Source organism: Contarinia nasturtii, unplaced genomic scaffold (assembly GCF_009176525.2).
Source record: "Contarinia nasturtii isolate CC-2019 unplaced genomic scaffold, AAFC_CNas_1.1 Cnas_scaffold_1037, whole genome shotgun sequence".
Taxonomy (NCBI): domain Eukaryota; kingdom Metazoa; phylum Arthropoda; class Insecta; order Diptera; family Cecidomyiidae; genus Contarinia; species Contarinia nasturtii.
The window spans coordinates 406,950-426,047 of record NW_022198383.1 but is presented as its reverse complement, the minus strand read 5'-3'; the positions used below and the strand labels follow the sequence as shown (position 1 = coordinate 426,047).

At 35.2% G+C, this 19,098-nt stretch overlaps 1 protein-coding gene across 2 annotated transcripts; it reads left to right on the top strand.

Annotated features, from left to right (window-relative positions):
- Positions 1-81: 81 nt before the first annotated feature.
- Positions 82-11,933, top strand: LOC116344050. 2 transcript variants are annotated; one of them, XM_031772424.1, is made up of 6 exons: positions 82-963; positions 5,656-6,092; positions 6,371-6,639; positions 6,857-7,353; positions 7,440-9,511; positions 9,593-11,933. In XM_031772424.1, exons 2-6 carry the CDS (start codon positions 5,744-5,746, stop codon positions 10,678-10,680), a joined length of 4,275 nt encoding a protein of 1,424 aa, XP_031628284.1. In that variant the 5' UTR covers positions 82-963; positions 5,656-5,743; the 3' UTR covers positions 10,681-11,933. The 2 variants fall into 2 exon arrangements, with proteins under 2 accessions (XP_031628284.1, XP_031628285.1); XM_031772425.1 differs by lacking the exon at positions 82-963 and adding an exon at positions 3,377-3,467.
- Positions 11,934-19,098: the final 7,165 nt, after the last annotated feature.

The following is a 19,098-nucleotide window of genomic DNA, read 5'->3' as shown; positions in this document are numbered from 1 at the left end:
TGTCGTGTATATATATGGTTTTCAAGACTTTGGGCTTCAACGCTAGAACGGCGCTCGAATAACGTTTAGTCGTACGTGCAACTAGTTAACATTCGGCACGGACAGAATAATGTAGTGAATGAAGCATATTTTGTGTGTTGCTGCTGTTGCCTGATGCTTCTTCAATCTTCGATATATTTGTGTTGCGCACATTCCTGAATGGACCCGAATTTATTTTGTTTGCTGTACATATGGTGTAAATCAAGTGTTGTTCACGAATCATTGTTATTTAAAAGTCGTAAATATTTTTAGGATATAGAGTGTGTGATCAAATCAAATTCAGCAGAAGTAAAAAATAAAACACACAAAAAAATTCTCGTGGCCAAATGAAAATAATATTAAATCATTCTGAAGTGAAAAATCTGTGAATTACTAAAACGTGCCTCTCTGTGTACAATGTATATGTACCAAGTGACAAATTCCAAATGCAAAGAAATAAAGAATAGTGAAATGTGGCAGTATCCAAAATTGTTATTTATTACAACAACTAGCACCCGTAGTCAATTAATTTCGATGTAATAAAGAAAACCGACCGCCGAAACGGGGAAGTAATTTCATCAACTGATGGTGGTGGTGTGATCAAATAAAACAGAGCCATTTTCAAACATTGAATTAAAAATGTAACAAAACAAAGTTTCAAATTTAAAGGCCAAAATGTGTTATGTCGCGCGTAAACGCGAATGTAATTGTGGAATTTGATCGTTTGTGAATTATTTTGACGATGAATTGAAAAAAAAAGATAACAACAACAACCGACGGAATTTAAAAAAAACGCAAAATTCAAAATACATAACAATTATTCATGACAAGGAATTCACATGTATATATCGACGAGAAAACCCATCTAAAGTCTAAATGTGTAAAATTCAGCGGTAAACGCCTAAGTCACACATAACATTTTGTTTCTTTCGTGTTTTTTTTTTGGTAAGTTGAATGCTATCTGTTGTTTCTGGTTTTGTATAGACAATTAAGTATATAAAAGCTCACACGGCAAAAACGAAAAAAAAAACAAAAGAGAAAAACCATAAGCAATAACCAATGTGTGTACATATATGAATGTAGAAGTAGAAAAAAAATGTGCAGTCTGCTTCTTCTTATTCATTTGCTTGTTCGTTAAACGAAAGTCATTCATCAGTTTTTTTCGGAGCATGCCATAGTACATTGTACAACAGCCGTCGACGTAGTCGTCGCCTTCGATGTGTATTTGAATTTTTGTAGCCGTTTTATAAGTGGCGATGAAAGACCGCATCTGCATGTGTGTGAACAGCAATTGCTATAGTTACGTCGTCTCCTATCTTTGTTTACATGCGTACTACGGATATCTATCTGTCTCTCCTGTTTGCCATACATGGGTGTATGTGTGTACGTTTGGAGTATGTATGTGTATTGTTGTTTTTTTTTTGTTTTTCCGTTTTCATCTTCGTCGCTCACTAGAAAAATGCATTCAGGGATCTCGGCAAGTAATAAATCTACCTTGTGCAATATGTACGAGAGTATGTATGCATTCTGGTTTTTAGTCGAAATATATAAGCACACCGAAACGAAATTCTTCGTTGATTGTTTTTTTTGTTCTCTCGATGATTTTTGTACGTGCCTTTTCCGGATTTTTGAGCTCGCTTATGGTGATTTTCTCTTCTTCATCACTCTTTTCGCTCGGTGTCGGTCTTGCTCTTGTTCAATTTCTCGTTGATATGTTTTGTTATTTCGGTCGCGCATCATAAATTAATATATATGCTGTCGGAACTAGAGTAAATGGATGTTATAGCTCAATGGTTCTGTCAATATTTAGAAAAAACAACATGCTTTTTCGATCGGAAACAAAAGACGACATTTTTTTTAATTTTACCTAATGAATTCGGATAGAAAACGGGGTGCTGACAAAACGTCGTTTTAAAATGAGGCCTTTTCAAATGAATACCAAATATGAAGCGATTGCAATAATGCGAATCGGTGCATTCATGGTTTTTTTCTATTAATCCAAAGTATATTTCATTTCTGAAGTGCTTATGATATTGGTATGATATAATAGCAGCATGCAAACTCATATGCTCACAACAGATTGACGGATGAAAGGCCTCGAGTTTACAAAAAAGGGAGAACGCTTTTTATTTCTTTCATCGCCGTTTTATTGTATCAATGCAACAACATCAAAATCTGAAATGATCCAATACAATTTCTCATTCTTCCATTGAATCGCAAGTTTTTTTTTTCTTCAATTAAATCAACGCATCTGTTATACTCAAAGGCAAAGAATGTACTTTATATGGTCGTCATCGTTGTTATTGCATATGCCGTGATAGTATTTCTCGCGAAAAATTCAATTGAAACAAGAGAAAGAGTGATGGAGAGAGAGAGAGTGGGGGAGAGAGAAAAGAAAGAAGAAGAATAATAATATCAGCGAAGAAAAGACACAATCAATTCATGTTTCAATAAATTCTCGTTTGTACGCTCGCGCTCGATCAATTCGTATATGGGCATACACGAGATGTGTTGTTGGTTTTTTTTTGTTGTGTTTTCGTGCATCACATCGGCATTTGAGAATTGGCTACGGTATTATCCAATCTAGCAAGTGAACAATTTTAGTATAGATGTTGTATTCTTTGCATTGAATTATTGCGCACGATGAAGATATGCGAATAGAGTATGTTCACCAGCGCAAACGAAGAAATATCGCATTCGTCGAATCGATCGAGTAGAAACGACAGGTACATGCGAAAATAAAATCCGGCAAATTCACATTTTTATGTTATGCTGGAGCCTGAAGAACGCCATGGTAAAGCAAAGAAAAACGCAAATTTTTTAGCAAGAACCCAATGAAATCAAATACATCATTGGGAAAAATGTAAGGTAATACTAATATTCAGTTTGAGTTGATTAAGGAATAGTGAGTTGTGTGTGTGTGCGTGTGTGTTGAGCGTGCGAGTTTCTTTTGCGGTCGATTCATTCTCGCATGCATGCAATATGTGCTCGCGATTTTTAACGACGATTGTACAATGCCCGTAAAGTGAGTGCAATGCGTAGATTTCCAGATATGTATTTCTTTCTTTTTGTTGTCGGTTTTTTTTTTCGCCATTCTGTTTTGTTTTCGGTGAACACGAAGTGAAGCAGCAAAAACGTAAAAGAGCAATAACATTTTGTCGTCACTGTGTGATCGGCATTCGATGGACGAACGATGAACAGCAATATAACCCCAGTCACTTAATATAAGAAAATACAAAAAAAAGTGAGAGAGAAACATATTCAGTTCGGACTATGTTCAGTTGCCCGCGTACAACGCATTCACTAAGTACATACTACAGAGTTGTCCAATTTCACGTTTTCTCGCCAAAGTGAACACAAAAATAATACGAAAAAGATACAAATTTTTTTTTTGTTGTTATACTCTCGGGGAAGAAGAGCATTAAATGACAACGAGAACACACAAATAAGTATGTTTTTTTTCGTCTTCGTAAAATGGGGCGGATATAAGTACCAGTACCAAAAATAACAATCAATTTTTCGTCTCGTCTTTCTCTCTTTGATCCTGTATGTATCGTGTATCACATGATACAACATCGTCGTCTTCGTTGTCGTCGTCATCGAATGCAGTCGACAAATGCAACAGCGATAAGTACCAATAAAGCAGTCGCTTGAACTATAAAAATTCGTCGTCGCAACGATAAAAACTCATTCAGTTTCTCCAGCAATTGAAAGAGCCCCGCAATGGGAAAACGTATCGAATTGATAAAAATGTTTAGTCTGGCCGCCGCGTTCGCGCTTACTCACTCCCATTCCATGGTATTTATCCCATTCAAAGAGACAGTTTTGCCTGTATATTCCGTGAACCATCGACGAATTTTTTCGGTTTTTATGTGTTGCATTCGTTTCCTTTTCGTCTGAGTGTCATTTCGAATTTATCGCTTAATTTAATCATTTAGTTGTGAACAATTTTCTTTCCCGTTGCATGTTAACAACAGTGTATATTACTTATTGAACTCAATTTGGAACGTTCATTTCAGTTTGCTTCGTTATTCAATTGAGTCGATGCCCGTTCAATAATTCGGCTTGAACTCAATTATTACAATTGAATTCGTGTGAATCGTGCCTTCATTTTTTTGTCCACATTTCTATCAATAATCAAAAGCAATTTGTTATCGTCTCATTTATATTTGAACTGATACGATCGACCATTAAATCGACATGAAAATCGCTGCTCAATCGAAGGCGTACACGAAACCAACAAAAAAACCAAACAGCACTCGACCGGTCTAACGTTACTTTATTCCACGCAATGAAGATCGTTTATTTACAAAATTAAACTTCTTATTGAACCGTAGACTCAATAAATGATCAACAATAACAACAACAAAAAACAGTACTTCCGCTACTAATTAGCTCATAGTGTTATTACATATTGGGAGCATATGAAAACTTATCGGTTAAATACTGTTCTTTTTTTTTTCAATCTTTCACATCGATTGAATATTGTTTATAACAAGTGAAAAAGTAAACTATTTGTCAGTGAGTAGTCAAGTTCCAGTGATTTTACTTTCATATATATGTTTGTTTGGTGTGGCAAATTGAAGTGAAAGAGAGAAAAATAGGGATAGATAGAGACAATCTTTCAATACTAGTTATTGTTTATTTAAAATGTGTATATGCGATGACTGTAACCAATTCAATGTAAAGAATATAACAAGCGAGCGAGTGTGGGGAGAAGAGACACAAAAAAATAATCATGCATAAACATGCATATGTTTCTACATATTAAATGTCTGGAAAGAGCTTATGTTTTGTTTGTTTGTTTTTTTTTTCTGTCTTTTAAGTAAATATAAACGGCGACACGTATATTAACCATTGAGTTGTCGATAATTGCGAAAATATTTATTATGAGTGATGTGCTAAAACACTTATTAGGCAACAAATTGACATGATACCAATGAAAAATCAATGCTCGACCATTTTAGAGAGTCGACGGTTTTGCAATGAATTGATCGGATTTATTACCTTTTTTTTTCCTATACGATTACATAACTGAAATTTTCAAATTAATTCCAAGTGGCAAACTGTAATCATTTTCGATTCTTACGCTATTTTAGTTTTGCGTTGAACTTAACAATCCCTAATAGCATTACTTTGGATTCATGTGTCTCGAATGGGTTGGGGGATTATTTGTAAATACTTGTGACGGTCGTCCACTTTATTACACCTGAACAGCTGCTCTGCATTGAATTAAAGACAATTACATTGGATTTGACCACCAAACTAGTATTCTATTACACAGTGTCCATGCCGTATTAATTATTCAATACTGCTGTTAGAGTTGAACTATTCAATACGGTGTCATATTTCCAATGTTGTTCAAAAGGTCTGTCATGTCATTTCTGCCGTCAATACCCAAGTCAAACCTTACCTTCAACAAAAAAACACACGCACGTCAAAACTAACGAATCCCTACATACATCGAATTTCAAATCGATTCATTGCGCGCAATAGTTAATGCTCTCAACCATACTTTAAACCTCTTTTTTTCAGCTCTTATTTGGAGTCTGAGTCTTAGTTTTTAAGCGTCACATTCATTACCGGTTTCTGTTCGTATTTCTCTATTTCGTCTTCTTTCTCCAAATGAATTTTCAGATTAAATTTCTAAAAAAACACAAACACACACACACCGACATCCTAAGCAGAGTGTCGTCGTCGATAGAGAAGAGCTACCGTTTCGAAAATGCCATTTATCCAGCGCATTGTAGAACCGGTATTCTTATCACGGCCCACACAACAATCAACATCATCGGCAGCAACGGAACAGCAACCAACAACATCAAATGCATCGAAAATAACAACAACGGTGACGTCTCCAAGAACGAAAGCGACCCACGACGATTTTACATCGATTGCCAATTGTACACTTGCCAATGTATTGCGACAATTGGCATCAGTTGTTCTGGTCGCCGATGAAATTCTATGCGATTTAGGCAACGAACTTCATGCAATTCGCGAACGTAGCAGTGGCATTCAAAAGCGAATCGTCAACGTTGAGAAAAGTTTAGAAAATATCGATACAACGATTATATGTAAGTAGAGTTTTCTTTTCGTCATACACTCAATCAACCGATATTATGCAGTAAGAAACCAGTCCAAAAAAAAGCACGAAAATGGAAGAAACGAAAAAAAAAAGAAAAGAAATGATTTATCGAATGAACGCTTCCATACCATATTGGCGATACGAGTTTTTTTTATTGTTTCTTCCATTAGTTAGTTGGATTTATTTCGATTTCTCTAACCGCTCCTCAATATTTTTTTTCTTCTCTTTATTCGTTCTCTATCTCTCTTTCACTCTGGAATTGCACAGATAAACCGAATAAGAAAAATTTTATAGACGACAATGATGTATCAATTTATAAAACGAAACGAACAATCAGCACGTCACTGTTCACTGCATCAACGCGACCACAACATATTCAATTGCTGTACGAAAAAGCGGCTCCGACACCAGTTTTACTTGTATGCAACGGTGACACAGGCAGCGAAGACAACTTTTCCGTTGGTCCGCTTGTGTCGTTCGGTCATACGAGACGACAAATCACGAAAAAGATTGATGCAGAAATTGAAACAAGAGTCGTAAGTACACTTTTATATATACATCTGCATTGTATCAATTTGGCCGGGCTATGACCCAAATGATCAATCGTTTAATTCAAAGTAAAAAAAAAAAACACACACAATGAACGTGTGCAATTAATGTCAAAGAATTTCTTGAAACAACAATTTTTTTCACTTGTCATTCTGGATATACTAAATGCAAAAAAAAAACCGAAAAATATTTGTATAATTGCAGCCAGCTGCGATTGAGGAGCTGAGAAAATGGACATCGTCAGAGGCAATTGGTGAAATAACGGTTGCTCCAAACGGTTTGGTAAAAGTTGGCGCAAGTTCGTTGCACAACAATTCAACCATTGCAGAGGAGTCATATGCCAGTTTTTCAACATCGTATGTCGATGGAATCGATGTAACATCAACTAGCACAAACGATATGATCGATGGAATCAATGATATTGCATTAGATCATAAACTTCCTTCACCCGAAGAACAATGTAAATTAATTGCCGAGAGATATCCAGCGGAAGTTGTGCCAGTAAATACATCGAATGTGCGATTTGACCGAATGTGCTCGATTCGAAAGTCATTGGGAAATATGCCAATGGGAAAAATGCGATATCTCGACGAATTTCAAGCAACCCGCCGATCGTTACGACCACGAAAACTGTCCGGCAAACGACGAAATACAATTGCCGGCATCGATGATAAAGACATTAAAGAAGCCTACACACAAATGTAAATATAATTTTCTCTTTATTGCTTTTCTCTATATTTTATATTCAATATCCAAATGTTCAATGTTTCGATAAATTTCTCCACAGGAGGCATAGTGCTGTCGTTGGTGGTACATCAAATGCAGATGATAAAAATAGCCAATCGATGCCGCGAAGTAAATCCAATGATTTGCTCCGAAGTAATGGCACAATTGATAGCCTACGATCATCGAATCGATTTTCAAACTTTAAAGCGTTGAAACAATGGGGTAAACATCGTTTAAAGCTGATCAATAAAATTGATGAAAATGTTGAAGGTGAGAGCAATCAAAATGGCAATGTCGGTCAAATTGATAGTCCAAAAAACACTAAAACACGACCAAAAACAATGGCCGAAAAAAGTCTCAAACAAAATCCATTGTATTCATCGTCTGAGAAATTGTTTACGAATTTAATTGAGAGTGATATCAAAGTTTGTGCATCGCCAATAAATCCAGTCAAATTAAGAACGTCAATGAGCCGACGACAGCGGCGCAGCAAACAATATCGATGCGAAGAGCCAAATTCATCGAGCGGTAATTGGAGCGCGAGTTCGGAATCGGGACGAACGTCGGCCAGCAGTGAAATTGCAATGCATAAGAAATCAAGTAATTCATGTAGTTCGTTAAATCAACATAAACCACCGGTCACAAATTCGAATGCACTATCAAAGAGACGAATAAATACATCGACTTCGAGTAGCATCACAAGTGATGACACTGTAACACATGATGTGTCCAATGCCTATGTTGATTCGTTTGACGACAATGAAAGCATGTATTCATGCGATACAGAGGGATATTTTACGTCATTCCATGTCGATTCGGGACTAAAAACACTAAAAGAAGAAGAAACAAGTATTGTTCCTGCACTACTGAGCACATCGGCGCTATTGCCAATTGATGGCAGTAACATATCAAGCAGTATGGGTGATAGTTTAAGTCGGACCACCATATCGGTCGATAGTGATTATGAATTGTTTGGCAAAGGATCAACATCAACGACAGCCAGTTCGGGAACGGTGTGCACAGCATTACTCGGTTCATTGAGCAATAATAGTTTAGTCGAATTGCCTGTCGCACCCGAACGGAAATCATCATTAAATTCAAAACTTATGAACATTAGCAACTATGGAAAACCAAAACTTTTATCCAACAAATCCAACGAAAGCAATACAAAACGAAGCAATGAAAAAGAGGCTACACAATCGCGTGTTGATAAGAGTGAAACGAATGATTCGTCGAGTGGTGTGGCAACCACAATATCCGATCTCGAAATATCGGAAAATTCAGACTTTGAAGGTGTGGAACGTGTAAAACGGATTAAAGGCAAGACGCAAATCAATTCGAATCGAATTCCATCGATTTGTATTATAACGCCATTGAATAGTGACGACGAAGATCGTGTTGCAGCCATGGAATCGATGCTCTCCAGTTTGAATATCAATCAAAAAGACTTGCCATTGAGTGAATTGGGCGAAGAACGAACTGTTGCACAAGTGCATAGTCCCCTTGCATCGCCGGCACCATTGAATGCGATCAATGAAGTCGGAAAAGAGAATGTGATTGAAAAACAGGATGAAATCGATGCTGGTGAATATGTAACGATTTCTGATATTGGATGTCGATCGCGTCCAACAACCTCTTATAGAATGAGTGAAATGGTCAGCAACGATCTCGATCGAGTTTTATCCGGCAATTTAAGTAATAAAATCGAATATGTTTCACTGAATGAACTGCCATGCAATACGAACTTCGATGAAAATGTACTTGCCGATTCGAAAAATGTACGATTAATCAGTGGCACCAATGTAAAATTGAATGCAAATGGCATGTTTGTATATGATTCAAATACGTTGCGATACACACGCAGTTTGTGCACTACATTTAAAGGTGCTGATGTGCCAGCACAGAGCGATGCCGTTGCAATATGTGATGCTAGCAAAATTGTGACGTCAAAATTACAAAACCCAGATATTGTGACTGAAGATAATAGGATGAGCTCAGATAGTTCGCCTCCATTTGAGAAAATGGCTTCAGATTACAATTCAGCCGAATCAGACGATGTTTATGTCACACTTGCGACTGATAAAGGTCAGTTTAACACATCACCAAAATCAACTGTTTCTGTATCCGATTCGGGTAAGTGGTTTTCTTTTTCTCATTAATTTTGAAATAAATCATCTAGTTCTTATCTCTTATCTTTTTTTTCATATCTTTTAGAACTAAGCGATACGAGCAGAGATGCAAAGTCAGACACATGGCCCGTTGTCAAAGAAGACAGTCTTAAAGAGATGAAACGTCGTTTTTCTTGGGAAAATATTACAAAATCAAAAGAGTCAAAGCGATCAAAGAAACGTCGTGGCCGTAAATTTATGTTGCCACTTGATTTCAGTTCGAAAAAAACATCGCCAAAGTCAAAGTCAACATTTAAAACATCAACTCCGTTGAAAAATTCCAGTGAAAAACCAGCATCAGCCAAATCGAATGTGAATGAAAGCAGCGGTTTCGGAAACAGTACTTCAATATCTCAAGTAACATTCAATCGGCCACAAACAACGACATGCAGTGATCGACTTGGTGTTCCAAAAACATCACTGAATGACTTTAAACGGCTTCTTTTAAATGCCACAAATAACAAACGAATTTCAACGAAACCGTCGGCCGTCGAACAGTTGAGATTGAAAAATGAAGCGTTGAATGCATCGCCAATGAGAATACTTGATTTAAGCAGTTCACCAAAATCGTTTACCAATCGTCGTGTATTCCAACAGGTGCAAGCATCTACGTTATCACCGTACAAAAAACCCAATTTAATGTCACCACGATCACGATGGAAGTATAGTCATTTCAATAAAAGTTCGATCGCCTCAATTCCTGAAGTCAATATTGAAGACGATGCCACATCCATGGATTCGCATCCAGACGAAATGGAGGAAAAAGTTAACAATACACCAATGTATACAACGCCAGAAAAGAAACCAATGATTGAGCATGACCAAAATGCAAACATATCGAAATTAACTCCAATCACACAAAATGAAAAGCTAGAGCCAATTATTGCCAAAACAAATTCATCGCCCGAGACTGGGGTCATCGAAACGAACTTTAGTGGTGTCGTTGAAACCAATTTCTCAATGGAAGACAATATGTTCCTGCAAGCTGAAGAAAATAATTTCATGCGAGGAGAGATTAGGCCGTATAAGACGGCGTCATTTGCAAAGAAAACGGTATTAAAACCCATCGCAGAATCACCACAAACGCCGGAAATTTTAACAACAACAGCCCCAACACTCGAAACATCATTTTGATAATGAAGTACAAATAGAAATTCTCTCACTATCTCTGGTTTCACAGAAGCATTTCTTACCCAAATGGAATGATAGTATGTTTATTTATCGATAGAAACGATGCATTTCATAACGCGACATTTAATATGTGTGTGCATATACAACAAGTTTATTATATAGTTCTTTTTTATCCTAGCCATTAAGGACCCAGTTTTCTAACTTATTTATTTTTATACTTCCGGACGGATTTTTTTTTGTATGAAAAATCTAGCAGCTAATTTTGTTGGACATTTTGGACAAACATAACACAAATCATGTGTAAATACGCGCTTTAACATTTACTTCCGCATTATTCTTATTGACACTGTGTGTCATTTATTAATCTATTTATTTATTCTTTTTGTTTTTTTTTTGTGCGAAATGAGAAATTAAATTAAAATTAGAAAATCGTTATACTTTCTTCAATTAGTCTTCTTCCTCTGCTGTCTTCTGTTTACTTGACATTTTTTTCACTTTGTTTTTTGAACATTTTTGTATTATGTCATGTAAGCATATAAATTGTGTCTATAATCGGCTCTGCATTTATTTGAAATTGAAAATTGTATTTAAATTGAGAACGAAATTCGTGTACATTTTTTCGACGTTTTTTTTTGTGAAGATATTGTATTTTGATAGCAATCGAAAGTTCAAATACACGCATTTTTATGAGTCGAAAAGCATATTCGATGTTAGCCACTAGTCTAGCCAGTGAAATGTTCAATAAACGATAATTCGATAAGTTGACGATTCGAATTTGAATTCTTTCCACATTTTTTTTAGAAAATTTATTATCCAATATTTAATTTAATTTAATTTATTCGCGAAATAATTTGGTTAAGTTTGAAATCAAGTGAATAATATATTTGTATTTTCATACTTTTTATACTTTAATCGCTACATCGTTAAGTCAATCAGTTTGCCTTGCTTGAGTGCATTTTATTGCTCATGCCCATAAGTCAACAGAACAGAAAAATAAATATTTGCTGACGCTTAAATTCCCATCTGCCAATTGTATGTGACAAACTAAGGAATACGAATATAATAATAAAACGAAACACATGGCCAACCACAGACAAACCATAAGGTTCCTTTTTTTATAAAAGAAAACACTTCACAAACATGTAAATCATATATTTTGTCATAAAGTTATTCATAAGATTTTTTTGCTACATTCAACAATAAAAGGAAACCTATTTAATTAAATGCATAAATTCAAATGGAGTTTTTGATTTATGAACCTTTCATCACACAGTGCAGGAATGCGTAAAATGCTGGCTTGAGGTTTGTTTACATATTTTGCGGCGCTTTGATTGTGGAAAAAAAGAATCAAATGATGTACGATGATAAGAGTAGTGACACAATTCCGAATAGTTGGATTTATCAAAAGAAAACAATGACGCTTGACGTTCCAATTCTACGTACCAGTCGAAATTTCTAGTTTTCAAATATTATCTTTAGTTACTTAATACGTAGGCGACTATTTAAGTTTCTTCAATATGTATGTTTTAGTATTGCCCGATGCAAACCATTGTCATATTCGTTAAGTTTAACATTTTGTAGCATAAACGTTCTCAGAACGTTTTGTCATTCGATCGTTATTTGTATTGTTTACCGTAACATGTAAATTGCGTCTCAGCCAAAAAATGAATTTTACTCGTGAAAATTTTCGAGCGATTATTTTTTTCCACTTTCGATTGGGTGTATCACAACAACAGTGTTTTGATCAACTTCATTTGGCCTTTGGCGATGAAGTACCAAGTCTTCGGACAATTTATAATTGGTACAACGAATTCAAGCGCGGTCGCCTATCGCTCATCGACGAGTTCCGCGAAGGTCGTCCAAAATCAGTTGTTGTACCAGAAAACATCGATGCTGTCAGAAATATGATAATGGAAGATCGTCATGTAACATATCACGAGATTGAGGCATCCCTGGGCATTAGTGCGACCAGCGTATTTAAGATTTTACATGAACATTTAGCTGTCAGAAAGATTTGCTCTCGTTGGATACCACATAATTTGACAATCGCTCAAAAAAAGGCTCGTGTCGATTGGTGTAAACAAATGCTCAAGAAATTCAATCGTGGTGTTTCAAAATCCGTGTATTTTATCGTCACTGGTGGCGAATCATGTATCTATGCGTATGAGCCCGAAACTAAACAGCAGTCGACTGTATGGGTCTTTCAAAGTGAAGATAACCCAACAAAAGTTGTTCGAGCTCGAAGTGTTGCGAAGCAAATGGTCGCCTGTTTTTTCGCGATAAGTGGTCATGTGGCAACAGTTCCACTAGAGGCTCGTAAGACCGTCAATTCTGATTGGTACACCACCATTTGTTTGCCCGAAGTGTTTGATGAAATAAGAAAAAACAACCGCCGTCGCAAAATAATTCTTCATCATGATAATGCGAGCTCTCACACATCTCATCAAACAGTCTATTATTTGACCGGTCAAAACATCGATTTAATGGGTCATCCGCCGTACAGTCCTGATTTGGCACCCAACGATTTCTTTTTATTCCCGAGCGTGAAGAATAAACTGCGTGGTCAACGATTTTCATCGCCCGAAGAAGCAGTTGATGCGTTCAAAACACACGTTTTGGAGATATCACTTTCGGAGTGGCATGAATGCTATGACAAATGGTTCGAGCGAATGCAAAAGTGTATTGATCATCATGGCGAATATTTTGAAAAACAATAAAACCATTTTCGATGAAACCCCATTGTCTTATATATTTTTTTGAAAAAACTTAAATAGTGACCCTCGTACGACTCATTTCATAATCGAGAAAAAGGTGCCAAAATTATACATACTTATAATGTTAATCTGTAAAAGCGGTAAAAATGCTTTAGTTTTTTTGTGTTTGTTTATTTTGTGCATATCATATACAAACATAAAATATGTCTGTTATTACGTGTGTACTTTTAGATACTTTTCAGCTTATCTACCGTGACTTGATAACATAATGACACAATTTTGACGTTGGGAAGTAAATAAATTTAAATTGTTATGCTTTCGGTGTAGTCTGGCACAGCACGTGTGCTTTACTTTTCGAAACACCAAATAGTGTATGTTATACAAAAAATAAATAGAAGACAAATAACGGAGAATCAAAAAATTTACCAATTTTAAATATCCTTCGATCAGCTTATGTATTTCTGCTGAATGGGAACGAATAAATTCGATTGAAGATGAAAATTTAATCCCAATTTACAAATTTTATGAATCAACACTTTTCAATTTTTTATTGTCCACCTTAAAAAGGGCCCTCGAGTTTCCAGAAATTTCATTATTTCTAAGCGTTTAGCGCTTGTATCAAAAATATACGCTTATGTTTTGAAATCAATAACAATAACCAATACCACAAATGTTTTAAATTCATTATTATATGGAATAACGAAATTAATTAGTGGAAAACGAAAATATTACATAAATTTAATCAATAAAATTGAAATTTGTAAATTACGTGATGTAATAAATCTAAAAGCCATACGTGTTCAATTTTGTAATGAAAATCGGCAATAAATATGGCTAGAAAAATAACAGTTAGTATGACTGCATATGATTTAAAATTACTCACAAGAACGATTCATGTTTTTCTCGTCGCCAAAATGTCTAGAAAACTAGTAATAGATTAGGAAGATAATTATGTAATAAAATGATATAAAATATATCAATTTCTTGAATTTACACGTCAGTGTATTCATTTTTTCCAGTGAATTGGAGCTTTCTTTCCGCTAAAATAAAATTCAAACAATCTTTAAAAAAAACCTTTAAAAGTAGGTGACGAAGTTCTCCTTAAATTCACTCCGATGGCATGGTTTGTCTCATTTGTTCGAGCGTTACGATCATCTTCCACTGAATTTTGCTTGAAAAGTAATATTCATGGCGTTCGATATTTCACCGAACGTATGCTCCATATAAGTGAAAGGTTTAAAATAAATTGTGTATATTTTGTCTTTTTCCGTCTTTTGCTATGTTAAATGTTTACTTATACATTTATTAGAATTTGGTGGATAATTGGTTTCGGAGTGACGCTTATGTTATGTGGTTCCATGATTCGTAATGTTTGGTTAGACTGGATTAATAATCCAATGAAAATTACCATTGACAAATCCACATCAATTTCGGCGATTCCATTTCCATCCGTAACCATCTGTACAAGCATAAAAGCTTTGAAGCATAAATTGGACATTTCATCGAAATTCAATCAACACCAACAATTAGCAGTGAAATTAACTGAAAAAGAGTAAAACAATTCACATAAAATAGCAACATTTTAAATTTTAATGATTAATTATATACTTAGGGCATTGGAATTTGCTGCATTGACTCACATCTGTCCAACTTTAAGTTATTACATGAAAGGCCGAGACAATTTTATAAATGAATCCGTTTACGATATTATTGAATATCTTGCACCAAGTCTTGATGATGTAGTGAGTGAATGCCGATGGCAACAGAAGAAAGTCAATTGTGCCGATCATTTATCGCACATATTTACGCCGTTGGGTTTTTGTTTTGCTTTCAACACATTGAGTTTCAATGACATCTACACAGATGAGTAAGTTTATTCTTTTAAGTTGAGCATTTGTTCAAACGAAATGCCGAAATTACACGTAAAATACGTATGAATTTTAGAGTGGTTCCAAAAATTCGGACGATGAAGAACAGTCCAAAACTATCTAGCTGGAGCTTCGAAACTGGCTATAATGACGAAACTAGCGACAAGGAATATCCGTTGCGTGTACCTGATTCAGGTCCAAATCATGGCCTGGATGTGGTTCTTTCACAATGCAAACAACATTATGATTTTATATGTATGGGCATTGTTCAAGAATTTGTAATGTACATAGATACACCAGGCGAACTGATGAAACCACAGACTCTACATAATATACAAACTATGGAAAATGTGTTGATAAAACTTCAGCCAAAATTTGAAGATATTACAAGTGGAATGGCCAATTACAAACCAGAACAACGTCGATGTTTTCATCAATCGGAGCGACGGCTACGTTTCTATAAAATTTATACAGACACTAATTGCGAAATGGAGTGTATGGCGAATTTAACCAAAAGTGTATGCGGATGTGTGAAATTTAGCATGCCAAGTAATGTTGTCTGTTCTAAGGTCACTTTGATTCTAACCAAAAATGAATTCTAAAATGTAAAATGAATCATTTTTTTAGGAGATGTAAGAACAAAAATTTGTGGTTCAGCAAAAATTATTTGCTATACAAAGGTTAGAACCGAATATTTTTCTGCCAGTGCGATGAAAATTCGCACAAAATGTAATTGTTTGAAAGCCTGTAAATACGTTGCATATGATTACAAAATTAGCAGAAGTAAATTTGATGTGAAAATGATACAAGAGGCCACTTTGAATTGGAATGAAACCAATACTATTGATGCGAAACACGATAATCGACAACACACACGAATATCAATCCTCTTTCAAAATCATCTCGTAGAAACTGAGACACGAGATGAAACATATACTCTTACTGAGTTTTTGTCCATTTGTGGGGGGCTGCTTGGATTATTTTTGGGCATTTCACTTTTGAGCATCGTCGAAATTGGTTATTTTGCCACGCTCCGTCTGTTTACGATCATTTATCGACCAAGGCCGTCAAAAATTGAGGGTCATTTAATATGGGAAACAATTGGACAGAATCTGTTGTCCGAAAATAAATTGGTATGTACAAAATGCAACTATTCTATCTCGTATAAAATATAAAAACTGATATTGAATTTAGATGCGTTCGTTGCGTTATTTTTTTCGAGTTTGGCGTACATTTGGCAAAGAATTTTTCAAAAATACCAACATTAATGGTCTTCGGTATATTTCGGAAAGCGGACTTCATTGGTGTGAAAGGTAAAGAAATTTTCATTAAAAAAAACGGTGGAACTTATTATTAAAAAATACCCGTAATTCGAATGAATTAAATTTGATGCAAAAGAAGGTGTAAAAATGCACATGTATTGGGTTCAAACTTCATATGATTGCCCGAAAATTAAAGCGAGACTTTTATTCACAACTTATTGAAATGTAACACCACAAAAAAATTGAAATGTTACATTTCAATAGGTTGTGAAGAGAAGTCTCGCTTTCATTCTCGGACCTTTCATATATGTATAGTACATATCAGAATATGTACTACCAAGCAAATAAAAAATGAATTTGATCATATTCTGACTGTGCCGAATAAATTCGCGGATTCCGAGTATTTGCAATCTATGGATGATATAAAACAATCTAACATTGTTTCGAACAGATTGTGGTGGCTAATCTCCATAGTTGCCGCCCTATGGTTGTGCGGTAGAATGATTCAGAGAACGTTGATTCAATGGAATGATGATCCGACAAAAATAGTCATAACAAAAGATACCGAGTTTTCTGTGTTCATTCCATTTCCCACACTAACAATTTGTCCCATCAAAGCAACAAAAAATGAATTCGATACTCAAAAATTCTGTCCATTTTTGCCGGAATTTATTAAAGTTGGAAACGATACCGAATCCATTTATGACATCAGTTCCAATGTTGATGAATCAATGCCATTTTGTGAGTTTTCTGATCGACGCTTCAAATGTTTCGAATTATTTGTTCCGATTTTGACCGAGGAGGGAATATGCTTTGCCTTCAATGCTTTGAATTCACATGAAATGCACACTGAAGTGTAAGTATATCACGGACATTTTATTGAAGTTTTTCAAATCATATTCACAAAAAAGAAGTAAATTCCACTTAATTTTTACATAGAGTGGCTCCCGAATTGATGACAGTTCAAACTAATCCAAATGCTTCACGGGTTTGGAATCAGTACAGCGGATATGCAAATATATTCGATAAGGAGAACTATCCATATCAAGCAATGCGCTTCAACAAAACTATAGACCTAATTATTGGACTCTCGCTTTTCAGAGAGAATATTATAGATCAATGCATTGGATTTGACTATGGATTTAAAGTTATTTTATCAGTGCCAGGTGATGTAGTAAAGGTTTCGCGTAACTATTTTCCATTGCCTTCTTTTGAAGTCAACGATGTTCAAATTATACCCGAAAGGACGATAACAACAAAAGAATTACGTGGTTATAAATTGAGCAAACGACAGTGTTACGATAATGATGAGCGAAAATTACGTTTTTACAAATTTTATTCACAAATCAACTGCGAAGAGGAGTGTTTGGTGAATTTCACCAAATATGAATGCGGATGTGTGAAATTCAACATGCCACGTAATCATCTTCCGTTTCTTATAATTGAATTTTGAGTGTCTTGTGTTTATTGCTATTTTTATTTCATGCAGGAGATGAAAATACGCGAGTATGCAGTGTAACAGAAATAGATTGTTTAAAAATGGCTAAACAGAAGCTTTTTACTACACATAATGGCACGGCGTTTCGCGATGAATGCAATTGCATGCCAGCATGTACATTTATTAAATATGACCTAATAATCGAACGGAGTATGATAAATTTGCAGAGTTTCGACCAACTGCGTAACGTTTTGGGTTTGCCAAATAACAAGAAGTAAGTAAAATATTCATCGACTTTAATTCAAATGAAATCCACAATTTTCGTCTGGTTTATCATTTCCTTTTTAGCATAGACACAACATTCGCGACTTTTGAATTTGAAAAAGCATCATTCAATGTAAACAAAAGGAATGAATTGTATAATTTGATCGATTTCATAGCGAATTGTGGCGGTTTGCTTGGACTCTTCTTGGGGATTTCAGTATTAAGCGTCATTGAGCTGATATTTTACGCTACCATTAGGTTGTTCTGGAGGATGCGTTATTTGGCAAAAATTTCAGAACCCAGTTCATCTGATTCATGTTCAAATGTGAATAAACCGCAAATTTCTGTAATGGAAATTACCGTTTCAACTCATGAACAAATTTAATATTGTACTGTATTGAATGAAGGTGTGTTTCATTTGTCGAGGTAGGCCACAAATGGAATGGAATTGTTTTCGACTGTAAATTGAGGTTTTCAGTCCAAATTGACCGATTTGTTCAAGTGTATTATGTTTTCTCGGACACATTCTGTTAACCCACTGAAAGTTCCATCAAGTACACTTTTGCAATGTGTGAAATTGCACCATACAAAAATCACTTTTGAACATTTATCGCTCGTTTTCAATCACACTTGATGTTTTTTTAATAAATATATTAAAGTCATACGTCACACTGAGTCAATGTTAGTAAAGCTGGTCAAACGACTTTTAAATTGCATCGTCAAACGTGCAGATTATTGATATATTTGATAGCAACAAATAATAAATCAGGGTAAAATTCGAAACAATTGATACAGGTCAAGCGATTGTTGTTGTTGTTCAGAAATGTTCAAGTGAGATTTTATTTACCGAAATTCGATATGAGAATGTATATAAA

What these genes read in the sequence shown, in the direction of transcription:
- LOC116344050 (XM_031772424.1), top strand. Translation starts at nt 5,744, where the DNA reads ATGCCATTTATCCAGCGCATTGTAGAACCGGTATTCTTATCACGGCCC. An exon ending in CAGAAATTGAAACAAGAGTC is followed by an intron (nt 6,640 to 6,856) that starts GTAAGTACACTT and finishes GTATAATTGCAG; the next exon opens with CCAGCTGCGATTGAGGAGCT. An exon ending in TGTTTCTGTATCCGATTCGG is followed by an intron (nt 9,512 to 9,592) that starts GTAAGTGGTTTT and finishes CATATCTTTTAG; the next exon opens with AACTAAGCGATACGAGCAGA.